Source organism: Camarhynchus parvulus, chromosome 19 (genome assembly GCF_901933205.1).
Source record: "Camarhynchus parvulus chromosome 19, STF_HiC, whole genome shotgun sequence".
NCBI lineage: Eukaryota > Metazoa > Chordata > Aves > Passeriformes > Thraupidae > Camarhynchus > Camarhynchus parvulus.
Genome location: NC_044589.1, coordinates 5,185,586 through 5,203,090, shown reverse-complemented (window position 1 = coordinate 5,203,090; position 17,505 = coordinate 5,185,586). Strand labels below are relative to the sequence as shown.

The window sequence follows — 17,505 nt, the reverse complement described above, 5'->3', positions numbered from 1 at the left end:
GAGACTTCCCCCCCTCCCTTCCCGCCGCGGGGCCGCAGTCTCGCGAGCAGCGGGCGGAGCCGCGCAGGCGCAGCGCGGGCCCTGGAGGTCGTTGGAGTCACCGGAGCCGCCGCCGCTCGCTGTGCCCGCCATGCTGTCCCGCCTCAGCACCGCCACCGCCCTGCGCCGCGGCATCGCCACCTCCGCGCAGGTATGGCCCGCGCACACACACCGCCCCCCGCAGTGCGGCCCCGCTCTGCTCGCTTCTGGGGCTGCCGCGGAACTCGCGGGGGGAAGCCGGGGAGGAGCCCCGGTGCTGCTCGGTGAGGGGGCTGTGGAGCACGGGCGCTGCCCGGTGAAGGGGTGCAGCGCGGGGATGCAGGCTGGTTGTTCTCCGTTCTGGGCCTGCAGGGCCGGCCTTGGAGGTAGTTCCTCCTGCGGGGCTCGGGTGGAACGCAGGCCCTCGATGGGGGCGCGGGGTTGGGAGGCAGCGCCGGTGCTCCTCGGCTGTGGAGCCCTGAGTGTGCTCGGTGAGGGGTGCGGGGCTCGGGTGGAGTCCGGAGCCCGGACCCCTCCTGGGGCTCGGGTCAGCCCAGAACCCTCCTCGGAGCGGGGCTGCGGGGACTGAGTGGAGCCCAGAGCCCTTCTCGGTCTCGGGGCCGAGCCCGGACCCCTCCTCGGAGCGGGGCTGCGGGGATCGAGTGGAGCCCGGACCCCTCCTCGGGGTAGGGCCCACACCTCTCCCCGCAGCGGGGCTGCGGGGCCGGGAAGGAGCTCGGGGCCTCAATGACTGGGAGCTCCGCAGAGAGGGGCTGCAGGGCTCGGGTGTAGCCTCGAACGCCTCGGAGAGGGGCTGGCAGCTGTGCCGGTGCCGCAGGCACACGGGACAGAGGGCTCGGGGGTCTCGGTGCTGGGTGTGCCCGGTGACAGCGCCGTGGCCCTGCTGTGAGTGTGATAATGCTGTATGAGCTCCCTCTCCCTGATGGTGTGCTGGGTTTGCTGCTTCCCCAGTCCAGTGCAAAAATGCCCCTGCGTTCCGGAGGTGTTAAGAGCTAAAGCTGGTGGTTGGTTTAGCAGTAATCCTTCATGTGCCAAAATCCACTGTGCTGGCTCCAGACCACTCTGCTGTGGCTGCACAGATAGAGACCGACCTCTGTCCAGTGTTAATAGGCCTGGTGGGATGTAAAAGAGTGATTATTACAGCTGTAAATATGTATTGTAAAGGACAACCTTGTCTGTGGAAACTGTATTGATTAGCAGTGAGATTTTGACCCCACAGTATCAGTTTGGTCACAAATGGGGCTCAGCAGTGACTCAAGCCAGACTTTGCTTCCTTCTCAAGAGTTTCATGCAAAATTATCTTTGTTACAATAGCAAGAAAACTGGGCTGAGGTTAATCTGGTCCAGTTCTTGGGCAGATTATTTCCTGGCACAGCACGGTAATTAAGCTGTTCATGAAAGGACTTGGAAATATTATGGCTTTTATCTGGAAAGATTGTGATAAAGAATGGCTTTGTCAGCAGTAATTGCTCCTTACATCTCCACAGGAGTTTTCCATCACTTTGGCAGTGTTGCACTTAAAGGTTGTTCTGGCCCCTGGAAGGAGCTTTCCTCTTGTGGAGCAACACTTTGCAAAGAGGCATTTGTGAGAGAAATTACACCCTGCCAGGCAGTACCTGAGTGAGGATAAAATTAGTCCACGGGGCAACAAAGCAGAGTTGATTTTCCTTGATTCTCAACCATGTGATCCAAGCTGGAAATTGTAGTCACTTAATGTTCTCAGTCCTCAATCTGCAAATGCTATTTTGGATTTATATCAGGTCTAAACATGTATGCACTGCATATATGTGAAGAACGTGTTTAGACCTGACATAAATCCAAAATACTACTGCATTTCTTGTAGTCCATTAAATGTATTGATTTGCCAAGTGGAAGACATATTATTTTTATACTAGCAATGTAAACTAGAAAAGCTACAAACCAAATTTGCCCTAAATTAGGCTTGGGCCCACAGAGTGGCAGGTATTAGTGTCAGGCAGGCATTTCTTTTGGGGGAAGGGTGATCCCTTGGGTTCCTTTAACCCAGCCTTGCTTCCCTTTTGAGCTCAGATCACAGGTAACCATTTCCTCCAACCTGTCCTGCCAATAAACCTCGGGGAGGCTGCTGTGAGGGTCATTTCCTGTAGGCTTCAACCATCAAGTTTGCACAGTGCTTGGTAAAAAAAATGAGAAGCAGAACTAAAAGAAAGAGTGGTGAAATCACCAAGGTCACTGCTGGGGGAGGTGAGTGAGTGCTAGAGCAGCTCAACATCGTGTTTGCTGTCTGTTTTGCACAGAACCATGCCAAGGTGGCCGTGCTGGGGGCCTCGGGGGGCATCGGGCAGCCGCTGTCGCTGCTGCTCAAGAACAGCCCCCTGGTGAGCAAGCTCAGCCTCTACGACATCGCTCACACGCCGGGCGTGGCCGCCGACCTCAGCCACATCGAGACCAAAGCCAGTGTCAAAGGTACCCTGGGAACGGCCTCACTTCCAAAGGGATCCTCCCACAGGGGTGGCTCTGGCCCTGAGAGCCCGTTGCCTCTGAGGGGAAGCCTTCACCCACTGATCCTGAAGCCCAGTATCAATTTAAGTAGCTTTTTCCTCAAGCAGTGAATGATTAATTAAGGTTGAGCTGATTAGATTGACGTGTATGAGGTAAATATGGGCTGTGGTTGAAGGGAAATGTGCGACATCTAGCAGGAAACATCCAGTGAAATTATCTCAGAGTGCTGAATTTAAAAGTTTGACTAGAAATAGGTTTAACACTCCCTGGGTGAATTCTATGTGCTTCTTTTCTCTTAGATTCTGATGAAATCAAAACTTAATCTGCTCATCTTTCTTTTATCTGAAGATCACCAAAAGGTGACATTTTACATGAATGTGCCAGTCTGCAGTTCTCTGGGGGCATTGACTCTAGTGCCAAGGCTTTTGGAGAGTAAATACACTCCACACTGAGAGTTTGGAAACAGCTGAATGAGAGATTCTCACCACTCTCATTCTGTAAGTTTTGAAACAAGGATAAAACATCCAATGGGATCCATCCATAATTGTATTTCATTGCTTTTCAGCATCAAGTCTAAATTGAAGGTTAAATTTGAAAAAAAGACTTGGATGCCTCTGGGCATGATTTTATACTTTGAACTGTCAACTATTTAATAACTGTCAGAAACATAATGCCTGAATGTCTTCCATTTCAGGCTACATGGGACCTGAGCAGTTGCCAGAATGTCTGAAGGGCTGTGATGTTGTTGTTATTCCAGCAGGAGTCCCGAGAAAACCAGGTGGGTTCTGTTTGTTGGAAAGCCCCAGGGCTGCATTGAAGTGGATCTCTGCAGTTCTGCTGCTCAGAGCTGTGTCTGTTGGGGTGTCAGTGGTCTGTCCATGCTCCTGCCCCAGAGCTCCTTGTGGTATCAGGCAGCTCATTCAGCTTCTCTTACACCCTCCCTTCTGAAATGGGCTAAATTGATTCCTGGAGTTCCTGCTTGGGCCTGAGCTGCAAAGGCTTCTCGTGCAAGTGATCCTAAATCTCCCTTAGTGTTCCTTGTCCCAGAGCAATGCTCAAGGAATAAAAACTGGTTCTTTGTTTCATTTCTCAGCAGAAGAGAAATAATCCATTTTGTTTTGTGTTAATTGTACAGCAACTTTTTGAGGCATCTCTGAATAAATGCTGTTAAACCTTCCTAGAATGTTTCTGATCTCTTCCATTTCTATTTTCCAGTATCCTATTAGGAACATAACAGAACTCTAGACTTTATTGCCTAGCTCTTCCTAAATCTTCATTTTTCATGGTTAAAGTAGTTGCTGCAATAGCAATGGGGGGTGGCACTTGCACAACCACCAATATTTTGCACACAGCAGTTGTCATTTAAACTGTAGTTGTGGAAGTGACTTAAAAGAGGAAGGAGAATTCATCCTGGGAGCAGTTGTGGTGCTCTGAGCACCTGTGGTGTGGGTTGTGTGGTCACAGTGCACTCAGGCAGCCTCAGTGAAGTGGGTTCTGTTGGGCTGGTTGCTCCTGGGAAGGGCTGATCTCTTTATTAGTGAGAAGAGTTACCTGTGGAGCCAATTCCTTACTGCAGCTGGAGAATTAGTTCTTGATCTGAGGAACCAGAAGCTGATGTGTGTCTGTTCAGAGCAGAATATTGATTTTGAATTTCCTGCCTGTGATGGTAACTGTGGGTAACTTGGAATCCTGCCCTGGCTGTGTTTTAGGTATGACCCGTGATGACCTGTTCAACACCAATGCCAGCATTGTTGCCTCTTTGACAACTGCCTGTGCAAAACACTGTCCAGAAGCCATGATCTGTATTATTTCTAACCCAGTAAGTGTTTTCTGGAGACCTTGGAATGTAGAGGAGAAACCTCACCAAATTCCAGATACTAGAGTAATCTAAATTCCTACTAATTTTGACCAGTATCTTTAAAATCTGCAGTGTATTTGCAGAAAAGCCTGGTTCTACTAACCCATTTTTCTTGACTGTATTTAATTCAGAGAAAACTTGGATGTAAAAGTGCTTAATATCTCCAAGTCTGTGTGACTGGTTATAATGTAAGCTGGTGTATTAGCTGGGATAAAAGCCTTAGCTCACTAAGGGAGGAGCCTTTGTAATGGGAATGAAGAAATTTATTGTCTTAATGGTTATTTAAAATTAATGATTTTTATTCCAGCCTGACTGTAAATTGCTCTTCCATTTAGGCATTAAAGTAATTGGCTACAGTTGATTCCAAATTGGAAGTATAGTTCAGATTGTTAATTGGCCTGTTAAGTTCATGCATTGGCTTCTTTATTAAACTGCTTTTAATCAGTGCTTGCCTCTTTATGCTTGTAGGTAAATTCAACCATCCCAATAACTTCAGAGGTCTTCAAGAAGCACGGTGTGTATAATCCCAACAAAATCTTTGGTGTTACAACACTGGACATCGTCAGAGCGAATACTTTTGTGGCTGAACTCAAGGCAGGTCATGGTTAATGTGCAGGGGGAGGGATACTGCCTGCTTTGATCATCAGATCTATAAAGAAGTGCTTCCAAAATCACTGCAGAGAGCCAAAGGAGCTCAGATTTCTGTGCAGCTAGAGGCAAAGGCAATGATTCCCTGTCTCCCTTATTTAGAGGGGCCTGAAGATAAGGTTTCTTGCAAAATGTGGTTCAAGAGACTTTGACCTTTTCATAGCTGAGCCCTGCAAGTGAGCTACGTGTTGGCCTTAATTCCCCTGGCATTCCCAACCCTGCCATGCAACCAGAGGAGAGGGTTGAGTTGTGGTGTGTGTTTGCAAGTCAAACTCTGTGCTGTGTGTCACAGGATACTCTGCAAAGGAGCTGTGACAGGTTACTGCCCTTAATAGCCCTGGTGGTGTTTATGTTGTGCTGCTCTTTATCCAGCTCTGCAGTAATAATATCCTGTAACTGTATGAAGTGGTCAGAGTAACCCAGAGTTCTGCTCTCTGGATGTGGCTTTGTCCCTGGAGTGCAGCTGCTCTGGAACTCCTGCCCTGTGTGTCCTGGTATGCAGGGAGTGAAGTCACTTGTTTTTCTTGCCTGTGTGCTTCAGAAGCTGGAAAGTTTTGTGTTTCCTTCAGGGCTTGGATCCAGCTCGAGTAACTGTGCCAGTTATTGGTGGCCATGCTGGGAAGACCATCATCCCTCTGATCTCTCAGGTGAGTCAGGGTGACAGCTGTGTGTGGCAGCACACTCAGCAGCACGTTAGGGTTGATATAAAGTTCCTTTGTGATGGCAGGAAATGTGCTAGGATAGAGCACAGAGAGTCTTCCCTGTTCTCATGGTTGCTTTCCTTCTGGGATGGGGTGCAAGATGAGGTGGAAGGCAACAACCTAAATCTGAACCCATCTGAGCAGTATAAACAGTTCCAGCTTTCCTCTAAAGGAGTTTGGGATAAGAACTGAGGGGTTGTGTGGGTGTTTAGGTGTCCTGGCACTGTTTGTGACAGGTATCTCATGACAGGAGAAAAACTGAATTGATTTTGCTGTGATGGACTGGAAACCCCACTTGAAGCTCAAGCATTGAAGGGCACAGGTCAGGCTGTGCAGGGAGGCCTGTTCCAGCCATGTCTGGTAGTCTGGCCCTTCAGCCAGGCTGAAATGCAGTTCTGAAGCAGGTGCAGTCTCATGGGGAGATGCTGGGATGTGGCCAAGGAGCAGTCTGTAACAAAGGGAGGAAAGCTGTGCTCTAAGTGGGGAATAAAGTATCCTTTAGAGAAGGATTTTCTTGGGAATAAGAGCAAGGGCTTTGGAGCAGCTGAGTGCTGAGAGGTGCTTTAGTTAAACAGTCCATTGGGACAGACACAACTGTGCTTAAGCTGCTGGTGTAGCTGTAACTCAAGGTTCAGTGAATTCCTAAATACTGCTGGGAAACTGGATCTTCCATAAGGCTTGACTTCCATAATGCCACGGTGACCCAAATATTTACAAGACGACTTTCTGAAATTCCTAAAGCTTGGAGGGTGTCTGTAATGCACAGGACCACACAGTAGTGAGGAGCCGTGGCAAGCCCTGGTTTGGCTGTGAAGCTGTGGTTTGTCCCTGAGGAAGCTGGGCTTGGCTGGGTTCCTGTTCCAGGCCATGCAGTAACCCCAGCTCTGATGACTTTTACAGTTGGTTAGTGTCACACAAGCTGTGGAAACCCATTTTCCCCAGTTGAGAACTATTGATAACAACTGCAGTGGTACAAAAAATATTGTGTGTTTATACTGAATCTGGAGGGTTCTGGGGTTTGTAGTAACTTCTCTTGTCCCCATGCAGTGCACACCAAAAGTGGAGTTTCCTCAGGATCAGCTGGAGAAGCTTACAGCAAGAATTCAAGAAGCTGGGACTGAAGTTGTCCAAGCTAAAGCAGGAGCAGGTGGGTTCTTGAGTAAAGCTCCCAAGTAATTCTTGTTGACTGTCTGTAGGGCTGCAGTCCTCTGCAGTTTAATCTTATTTATAGGTTAGGAACTGCTGGTTGTCAGTCTCACTGCTCTGCTCTGTCAGCTGCTGCCTGGGCTCTGCTACTAGAAACAGCTCAGTATGTAACACTAAATATCAACTGATCCCACACCACCTGTGGCTTTAAAAGAATTTTCTCTGTCAAATTAAGCTGTTTCTTTTATAGATCTTGTCAGTTAGATACATGTAGCTGGCCAAAAGCTTCTGCTTTATCTAACTGGCCATGAACTTGAAGTCAGTGACACATTATTACTGACAACAGACTGATATGGAAACCTTTGATGCTAAAGGAAGTATCAAATTTCAGTGTGATCTGTTGTGAAAGTGGTGTAACTCTTGCAGGGTCTGCCACCTTGTCCATGGCCTATGCTGGTGCTCGATTTGCATTCTCCCTGTTGGAGGCCATGAGTGGAAAGCAGGGGGTTGTTGAATGTGCCTTTGTTCGGTCGGATGTGACAGAGGTCCCCTACTTCTCTACACCTCTGCAGCTTGGGGTATGTACTTTACAGCAAAAGCCTTATGAACAGCAGCTCCTGGTTGTGTCATGTGGCTTTTACTCAGGGATTTCAGTTTAGCTGAGCGCCTGCTATTGCTGAGTGTGCCTTTAAGAGTCTGCAGTATTTGGCTGTGGTGCTTAGGCACGCAGCTCAGCTTGACAAGGATGCTGCTGCTTTTATCTCCTCTTAGAGTGCAGGTCACTGAGTAACCAGAGGTTCAGACTTGGCTTAAGAGGTCACACTAGCCTCAAGTCAGGCCTGTTTACTCTGGGCTTTTATATGATTAACCAGAGTCAGCAATCCTGTCTCCTCAGCTTGATCTGCTACAAGCAAATCCTCAGAAACGGAGGCACATGGGGAGCTGCAGCATGGATTAGGATTAATAGCTTGCTTTCAGGACCTCTGCTGAACTCTGAAAGCAGTGTTCCTTTTGTCACCCATACCCTGGGGGAGTGGGAAACAGTGATGCTGCAGCCCTGTCATGGCTGCTGGGATGCAAAGGGCATGTTTGCTGTCTTAGGGGCAGGCTGGTGAGGGGTGGAAGCAGAGGGATATTAAGAGGGAATGTAGATATCTTGAAAACCTTTGAGTGCCACTCTGGAGCAGTTTGAGATGGCAGGAAAAGGACATACACACCAGAGGAGATCCTCTGGCCAGATGGTGGATGTGGAGTTAGGAAGGGTCTGCTGGTGTCAGTCTCCTCTTGAAGGAGCTGCTGGGTTGGCTTCTGGTTTCACACATGTGAATGAGAAGTTTGTGAGGGCTCTAGAAGTTGCCACAGATAGTAAGAGGCTTCTTTCCAGGAAGCACAAGGTTGGCAGACTAGAGATGACATAGGTGCCAGGCTGGGTCTCTGTCTCAGCTGGATAATACTTAGTCAGAACTGTTAAGCTACTCTTTAGGTCATTCAATGAATGGTTAATCCTTAAATCCTCTTTCCCTCAGAAAAAAGGAATTGAGAAGAACCTAGGCCTTGGCAAGCTCTCCCCCTTTGAAGAGAAGATGGTTGCTGCAGCCATGTCTGAGCTGAAGGGCTCTATTAAGAAAGGAGAGGAATTTGCAAAGAACTTCAAGTGAAGACTTGACAACGGGGAGGAATTAACTTCCTTAATTTATTAAGGCATCATGTCACTTATCGACTTCTGATTCAAAGCTCATGCTTTGGTTGAAGTCTGTCTGTATTAGCTTGATGCTTGTTGCCAGTGCAGTCTAATCATCAATAAAACAGCCTCATTTTTTCAGTGTACCATGTGGAGTTGTCCTGATGTGCTTGTCCTTTGGAAGGTGGAGGCTCTAGGTCTCTGAGAGGGGATAGGTTTCAGCAGGGATGAAATGGCCTTGGAAAGGGGGTGAACTGATTATTCCCAACTCTGCTGTTGCCTGGCTTTGGGCTCCTTGTTCAGCACAGCCACTGGGAACCAGGTGTGACCAGATCAGGATGGGGTATAGGGATAACTGAGTGAAATTATGTAAAAGATGTTTTTTCAGGAGGTGGCATTACTTCCATTACCTCGTGTTGCCTTAATCTCTTATGTAATTTGATTTTAAAGGAGTTAGTGAAAGAGCACAGCGTTTGAAACGTCAGTCCTGCACTAAGACAATAATTAAACTGCTGAGAGCGACTTCTTTCTAGTTAGGAACAAAAGCCTTGATTTAGCATCTCCATAAATTTCTCTTACATTCATCCTCTTGTGAATATAAAAATAAATGTCTGCAAGAAGATGGTGATGACGAGTTCTGTTGCTGACTTCTTTGAAGGTAAGCTTTAATGAAGGAAGTTATTAATTCACTCTTCCTCCGTGCTCTGCGCTGCTTACGCTGTTGCTTTGAATTGCTCTCATCCGTGTAGGTTGAATTCTAAGTTGAACAGACTTTATTTTGATGAGTGAAGGAAAAGCCAAAGCCCAGCACCTCTGGAGGAACTGAGGTGAATGTTGGTTTGAGCCAGAGAACATGGAGGGATAGTTGCTTACAAGAAATAGATACCTAAAAGTCATAAATACTCTTTGGTCACTGCCTTTTATCTTCCTCCCACGTGTATTTTTTTTTCTGAGCTCTCTTAACTTAGTTTTTTTTTTTTTAATTTTAATTAGTTCATCATTCTCAACCAGATCACACAGTTGTGACTGTTGTAGATGCATGGAGAATCAAGTGCCTGGTTCTTCTGCCCTGTGGAAGATGTGGGCAAGGAGGACAGCAAGCACAGTCCTTGTCACTCCTCTGCAGAAATCCAGCATGTTAAAAGCTTGGTTTCTTTACAGGAATAGTAATGAAATAGAAGCGTTGGCAGTCATTACTCAGCAGGCTTGGAACAAAGTAATTATTAGGTGGTATTAATAGAATTAAAGATGGTGTTGGAGGGGGGCAGGGGAGGATGTGGAACTGGAGGACACTGAGGAGGAGTGACAGGCCAGACCTGGTAAATGTGGCAGAGGCTGTTCCAAACAATAAATGGAAAGCATGTGGCAGACTGTTCTGACTTGTCAGCAATTTCAAACCTGAAACAGGCAGCACAGAGTGTTAAAACCAGTGTGTGTGCACCTGCAGAGGTGTGTGTCCAGTCTGGGTGCCCAGGTGGTCCAGGGGCACTGCTCCATGAGGCTGCAGGGAAAGCCTTGCCTTGCAACCTGCAGGACAGGAACACACCCTTGTTCCAGTCCTGCTATTTTTAATACAGCAGATAGGGCAGATTTCTGAGCACTGGAGACTTTTCAGAACTTGAGGTTCATCGTGTGGCTTAGGTTATTCAATCTTTTCTTGTGTCAGCAGTCCAAACCCAGCAAAGTCTGGGGGAATTGCATGGATGAGCAGAAAGCTTTGCCTGTACCAGGAGGGACTCAGGGACAGCATGGGTAAGTGGAGCTGAGGTGGAAGAGGATTATGTCTCAGCACCTGCTGACTTTTAGGTTCTTCAAGGTCCCCTTCAAATCTCCTGAATGTTAACAAAGTCCCTGCACTGTTTGGATTTAGGGGTTGTTTCTTCTTCTCCCCAGTCCCGTGCTGCATTTTTGGAGTTGCAGCTTTTCCCTGTGCTGGAAATCTGCTCCTTTTTGGGAGAGGAGACACCCTTTTGTGGCTTTCTGCAATGAAGTCAGAGGCCAGAAGGACACTGGCTAAAGGTGAGAAATGGACTTGTGTCAGTGCTCCCTGTGCTGTCCCTGTGGCTGAGCAGTGCTGTGGTGGGTAACAGTCCCACTGGGGATGGTTTGTAGAGGTGTGGGTCATCCCACCCCTTCTCTCTGAGCTGATTCCCTGCAGGAGGAAGGGATCTGGGCCATATCCCTCCCTGGGAGGGGTAGGAATCGCTGGGTGTACCCAGATAAGCCAACCCTCTGTCCTGGAAGTTGTTTCCTGGTGCTGTGGCTCCAAGACCTTCATCCTCTCTCCTCCAAGTTCTGCAGCAGGGCTGCCCTGCTGAGTCACAGCACTCATTCCAGGCTGGCAGCCTTTGTGTTAACCTCCTGTGGAAGGGGGTGACCAGGTCTGGAGGAGGTGAAAAACCTGCCCTGTGCACATCTCTTGGGTTTCATCCTTTTCACTGAGCAGACTTTTGCCTTGATGGTCTCTAAGCACCTCTTCCCCTGCAGCATCATTTCTGCACATGGAGCTGCCACCTCCTTGGGCAGCCCAGCCCTGCACCGGAGCACAGATGTCAAGATACAGAGGAGATGTGTGTGGAGAGTAATAAATAAAGATTATCCAGATGGCCATATGTCAGGTCACTGGAGCCCACCTGCTGCTCCTGTGCTGCTGCAGCAGCAGCGTGTTAAATACAGGGAAGGATAGAACAAGGAGAAAAGCAAATGCTGAGTGGTGGAACTCAGGCCTCATCCTGATCATCACTGTCCTGGGGGGGCTTCAGGTGGGATGACCACAGGAGCAGGCTGGCAGACCTGTCTGTACTCCTGAGAAATCTGTTTTCCCTTCCTGGCTCTGTGCAAGGGCTGCTGCTTTGGTGTGGGGTACAGACCTCCCACCCGAGCCCCAGCTCACCCTGGGGGGCTCTGGGAGCTGCCAGCAGCCACTTGCCTTGGGGTAAGGCTGGTACAGCTGCAGCAGGCATGGCTGAGCCTGAGGACAATCCATGGCATTTCGGTGATATTTAGGAGAAGCAGAAGAAAGAACAACAGTTTAGTGCGGCCTCTGCCTTGCCAAAGCCGGCTGCCTTCCCAGCTCCAGCAAAAGAGCAAGACTGGAAGGACTGGAGGGGCTGGAGGTACTTCAGAAAGGTGCTGGGTAACTCTTGCCCTCTTTCAGGGGCCCACCTCCAAAATTCAAAGTCTCCAGTGATTTCTCCCCACAGAAGCTGCCAGTTCAGAGATGTTGCTGCCCTTTCCCTCCCCTGGGCCTCCCCAGCTTGTGCACCACCAGCCTGGGGTACCTGTGCTCAGCCTTTCATTACTGGGGCTGGCAGTCCAGAGCAGGCAGCACCTCCTCTGCCCAGGGATGGGGAAAGGAGAGCTGGAAATACACCCCGAGGTTGGCTGGGTGTAGCTGGGGGCACAGGCAGATCTCCCCCACAGCCAGCTCAGCTTCCCCCTTTCCTCACGGGGCAAGGGCAAAGGGTTTTAACGTGAGCAGGAGCATCACAAACCATCTGAGCTGTGGCTTTGGCTTTGCACAGAGCTCTCCCCTTCCCCTGGCTCTCCCTCCTGGCCACAGGCAGTGTGAAATCAGCACCTTTACATTCCCTGCTCCTGATTTACTGCAATGCCCCAGAGCTCCCACTTCCCTCCTGGGTGCCTCAGAGCAGAGCTGGAGAGCGGTGCCGAGGCAGGAGGGTTTGTTTGCATTTACAGGGAAACCTGTTAATAAAGGAGACCAGAGGGACTGCTCTTTTCCTGGCTGTGGGAACAGATGGCTGGATAACACCGTGCAATTAATATGCAGGGAGTCCTGCCGGGGCAGGGATTTGATTGCCTGTTAGGAGAGGTTAGCACGCTCAGGCTGAGCTCTATCCATCCCCGCCCATCCCTGGCACCTGCTGCCTGCAGGGACTCTGTGGGGACACTGGGACAGATTGGATGGGGTCACAGATGAGAGTGTGGGCACCGGATACAGGGCAGGATGCAGCTGGGGACGCTGGGACAGTGGCAGGTCTCTGCTTCTCCCATGCTGGGCGATGCTCTGGGAGGGCTTGCAAAAGCAAAGGACGGCTCTGGTGATGAATGGCTGCTCAGAGGAACTTCCAGGATGGAAGGGCAACTCTGGATCGTGTTCTTCCCTCCTGGACTTGTTACCTGTGGGTGAGGAGGTGCCAAGGAGAGCAGCAGGCAGGAGTTCCTGGATGAGCTGAGGGAGGTGGGCACAGGAGGTGGGCATCTTGCTGCTGCACAGCGCGGTACAGAACCTTTCCCAGGGCTTCAAACCCGATAAATCCACAGGGAGGAAAAAACCCCTGCTGAGGGCTGGGAGGGTTAGAGAACCCTGAGGAAGCAGGAAACCCAGCAAACCCACCCCAGCACTGAGCTGGGCCACACGGTCAAGCCCAAATCGATGGGAGCCTCCAGCCGCGGGGCCAAGGTCACCCTGGGCACGTGTGGCGCTGTCCCCATGCCCTGTCCCCATCCTATCCTGGGCTCTCACAGGATTACAGTGCCCCATCCCCTTCCCTATCATACCTTTGCTTCCCCCCATTTTCTGGTATTTTCTGGTATTTTCTTCCCCCCCTCGGCTTGTCGAGGTTGTTGAGCACCATGAAAGGCAGCGCCAGGCTTTGATCAGGGGCTGCTGCCTGTGCCGCGCTCCCTCCCGCCCGGCACCGCCACTCCGGCCGCCCTTTCTTCTGCGTCGGGAGGAGCTGCTGGAGATGTCGATCCTCAGCGCAAATCCTCGCAATTAGGCCTGTTCTGCTGCCTGCCTCGTTTGATCTCCTTTAATTATTTATCGCCTTTTCTTTCTCCTCTTTCTGAAATCCTCGGTTTCTTTCAAGTGATGGTTTCCCTCCTCTCCCCCCAGCCGTGGCTGGCTCTGCCCGTTTGCCTGCAATTTCCGACCCTTCTGCTCCTTCCATCTCTCCCCTTTTGTTCTCCACCAGATCACTCCTTCTCGCTGCTCTCCTGGCTTCACCCTGCCCGCCTGCCTGGCAGCTTTTTCTCCCTGCTTTTCTTGAATTTTCCCCACCTGGCTGGCTATTGCCTGTCTCCATCCCATTCCAGGTGTGGTTCTGGCTGTGTTCGCTGCCCGTGCTGATCCTGCACCCTGGGCTGGGCTATTCCCCATCTCCCACTGCTGTTCTCCTGGGCTACTGGTCAAACCCTGCAGTGGCCCTGCTACAAAGCCCTGGCTCCTGGCCAAAACCAGGAAACCCCCATGGGGCTCCTGTCCTTGCCATGCCAGGGTCTCCCCGTGCTGCTTTTTCATCCCTCATTTCTTTGTTTCCCAGGGCCTGATGCATTATTCAGCACTGCGGGGTGTGGGGAAGATAATGGTGCTGCAAAGGGCACTGGGCTCACCCTGGCCAGGCTGGATTTGCTGTCATGGGCTGAATTTCCCCTCCAGCATTAAAGCAGGAATAGTCCTGACCATGCAGGAGGTTCCTCCTAGGAGGTGACATCTGCTGTCAGCCCTGGGGGGACATGGCAGGGACAAAGGTAGGAGCAGGGGGAGGCAGCAGTGGCCCTGGCAGTGCTCCAGGGGCTGCACCTCCCAATTTTTTTAATAGAGTTTGATAGAGACACAGGTCCAACACGTGTGGCCCCTTGTTTCTGTAGTCCTGACATGGATAATGGATGCAGGATGCAGGTTTTGCTCAGCAGATGTGGCAAACCACCCCAAACTGTTGTTTAACCCTTGTGGAAAGAGGATGCTCATGCTCTCCAACCCTGTTTGCATCTGTGACCCCCCAGCTGGACCTGTCCCCATGGTTTGCTGCCACCTCAGCCTGTGCACAGGGACAGGGAGGGAGGTGAGGGATGGAGGGATGGAGGGCTGGTGTGGCTGGGACCTCAGCCTGTGCACAGGGACAGGGAGGAAGGTGAGGGATGGAGGGATGAAGGTCTGGTGTGGCTGGGACCTCAGCCTGTGCACAGGGATGGGGAGGAAGATAAGGGATGAAGGGATTTGGGGCTGGTGTTGCTGGCAGCGTTTTTATTTGATTCCTGGGTCTGCCCTCCCTCAGGAAACATCTTCACCCTGTTGCCATCAGTTGTGGAGACATGCCCACCAGGACAGGCCTCTCCAGCCTTGGCTGCCCCCAGGAAAGCCCCCCTTAGGCCCCATCTGTGGCTTCCCATCCCTGTCTCTGCAGGAACTCCCTGCCCAAATCCTGCTCTGAGGCCAAATCCCCCATGGAGTGGTGGCCAGGGGCTTTTGTTGGGCTCTGCTTGGGAAGCTGCAGCCAGATTCAGGAGGGAGCTGTGGCCACAGGGGATGCAGAGCCCAAGCAGTGCAGGGGAAACTGAGGCAGGGGTGGGACCAGGTGTCCCCAGCCAGGTGTGTTTGGTGTCCCTGGGTGACAGCCAGGGTGAAATCAGAGTGTTTTGGGAAGTTAAACCCTGGCCATGACCACACTGGGCAGTTTTGAGGTGGTTTAGAGGAGGTCTGGGAGCTTTTCCCCTTCTCTGGATTCACCATCTCCTCACAGCCGAGGAGGGCGAGTGCTCGGCATCGCTGAAGGAAATGAAAATTAATTATGGGCTCATTAGCACGGACTCATTCCCTGAGCTGCAGCACTGGGGAGTGTCCCTGTTGGGGACCCAACACCTCCCAAATCACCACAACCCCCCAGCCATCCCAAAGCCCCCACACCTGCCAGGGATGGGGTGTTCAGGTGGTCCCAGGCAGGGCTGGGGAATCAGCTGGGAACTGGGCAGGGCTGGGGGTACTGGGGGCACTGGGGGCACTGGGGGACCTCTGGGGGCATCGTGGTGAGGAGGTGAAGGGTGGGATGGAGTTCAGAGTGGAATATGGGATGGGATGTGATTCAGAGTAGGGTATGAGATGGGATACAGGGTGGAGTACGGGATGAAGTGCAGGGTGGGGAATGGGATGGGGTTTAGGATGGGATATGGGATGGGATGAAGGGTGGGATATGGAATGGGATGGGATACAGGGAAGCAGAGCTCTGTGGGAGGATGGGGGCCTCTGAAAGGACAGGAGGGCTGTGTAAGGGTGGGGGGCTCTGAGCAGTGAGGGATGCTCTGTAGAAGGATGGGGGGCTCTGTGCAGTGAGGGGATGTTCTGTGGAAGGATGGGGGGCTCTGTGCAGTGAGGGAGGGCTGTGGAGGGATGAAAGGGGCTGTCGAAGGACTGGGGGCTCTGTGTAAGGACTGGGGGCTCCATGTAAGGACGTGGGGCTCTGTGTAAGGATGGGGTCCTCTGTGTAAGGATGAGGGGGGAGCTCCATGTAAGGGTGAAGGGGGTTCTATGGAAAGATGGGGGGCTCTGTGTAAGGGTGATGGGGGTCTATGGAAGGACAGGGCTTTGTGTAAGGACAGGGGTCTGTGGAAGTACCAGGATCCATGGAATGCCGGGGGTTCTGTGTAAGTACTGGGCTCTGTGTAAAGATGACGGGGGTCTATGGAAGGACAGGGATCTATAGAATGCCAGGGGCTCTGTGTAAGGATGTCGAGGGTCTATGGAAGTGCAGGGATCTATGGAATGCCGGGGGCTCTTTGTAGGGACGGGACTCTGTGTAAGGATGACGGGGGTCTGTGTAAGGACAAGGATCTCTGTTAGTACCGGGCTCTGTGTGAGTACCGGGCTCTGTGCGAGTACCGGGCTCTGTGTAAGTGCCGGGCTCTGTGTAAGTACTGGGCTCTGTGTGAGTACCGGGCTGTATGTAAGGATGACGGGGTCTGTGTAAGGACAAGGATCTCTGTTAGTACCGGGCTCTGTGTAAGTGCGGGGCTCTGTGTGAGTACCGGGCTCTGTGCGAGTACCGGGCTCTGCGTTAGTACCGGGCTCTGCGTTAGTACCGGGCTCTGTGTAAGTGCCGGTCTGTGTAAGTACCGGGCTCTGCGTTAGTACCGGCTCTGTGCGAGTACCGGCTCTGTGTAGTGCGGGCTCTGTGTGAGTACCGGGCTCTGTGTGAGTACCGGGCTCTGTGTAAGTGCCGGGCTCTGTGTAAGTACCGGGCTCTGTGTTAGTACCGGGCTCTGTGTTAGTACCGGGCTCTGTGTAAGTGCCGGGCTCTGTGTGAGTACCGGGCTCTGTGCGAGTACCGGGCTCTGCGTTAGTACCGGGCTCTGTGTGGCCGGCCGGCTCTGTGTTGAGTACCGGGCTCTGTGTAAGTGCCGGGCTCTGTGCGAGTACCGGCTCTGTGTGAGTACCGGGCTTACCGGGCTCTGTGTTAGTACCGGCCCTGTGTAAGTACCGGGCTCTGTGTTAGTACCGGGCTCTGTGTGAGTACCGGGCTCTGTGTGAGTACCGGGCTCTGTGTGAGTACCGGCCCCCGTTAGTACCGGCTCTGTGTGAGTACCGGCTCTGTGTGAGTACCGGCCTCTGCGTTAGTACCGGCTCTGTGTAAGTGCGGGCTCTGTGTGAGTACCGGGCCCTGCGTTAGTACCGGGCTCTGTGCGAGTACCGGGCTCTGCGTAAGTACCGGGCTCTGTGTGAGTACCGGTTCTATGCGAGTACCGGGCTCTGTGTGAGTACCGGCCCTGTGTAAGTACCGGGCCTGTGCGAGTACCGGGCTCTGTGCGAGTACCGGGCTCTGTGTAAGTACCGGGCTCTGTGCGAGTACCGGGCTCTGTGCGAGTACCGGGCTCTGTGTTAGTACCGGGCTCTGTGTAAGTACCGGGCTCTGTGCGAGTACCGGGCTCTGTGTTAGTACCGGGCTCTGTGCGAGTACCGGGCTCTGTGTTAGTACCGGGCCCTGTGTTAGTACCGGGCTCTGTGTAAGTACCGGGCTCTGTGTAAGTGCCGGGCTCTGTGTGAGTACCGGGCTCTGTGCGAGTACCGCGGTCCCGGAGCAGCGCGGCGTGGTGCAGGGCGCCCTCCGGCCGGCAGGCGGCGCTGCGGGCGGTGGCGGCGCGCTCCCCGCGGCGGCGGCGCTCTGTGTCGGGCGGCTCCGTGTGCCGGAGCTGTCCAGCACTTCAGCAGGGGCCGC

General features: G+C 52.0%; 1 protein-coding gene across 1 annotated transcript; it reads left to right on the top strand.

The window, feature by feature from the left end:
• Positions 1 to 52: 52 nt before the first annotated feature.
• On the top strand, positions 53 to 8,703 carry MDH2 (malate dehydrogenase 2). The gene is made up of 9 exons (XM_030962789.1): positions 53 to 190; positions 2,316 to 2,484; positions 3,215 to 3,298; positions 4,230 to 4,339; positions 4,847 to 4,972; positions 5,596 to 5,673; positions 6,775 to 6,874; positions 7,300 to 7,451; positions 8,400 to 8,703. The coding sequence occupies exons 1-9, from the start codon at positions 131 to 133 to the stop codon at positions 8,529 to 8,531; spliced, it is 1,011 nt and encodes a 336-aa protein (XP_030818649.1). The 5' UTR covers positions 53 to 130; the 3' UTR covers positions 8,532 to 8,703.
• The last annotated feature ends 8,802 nt before the right edge of the window (positions 8,704 to 17,505 follow it).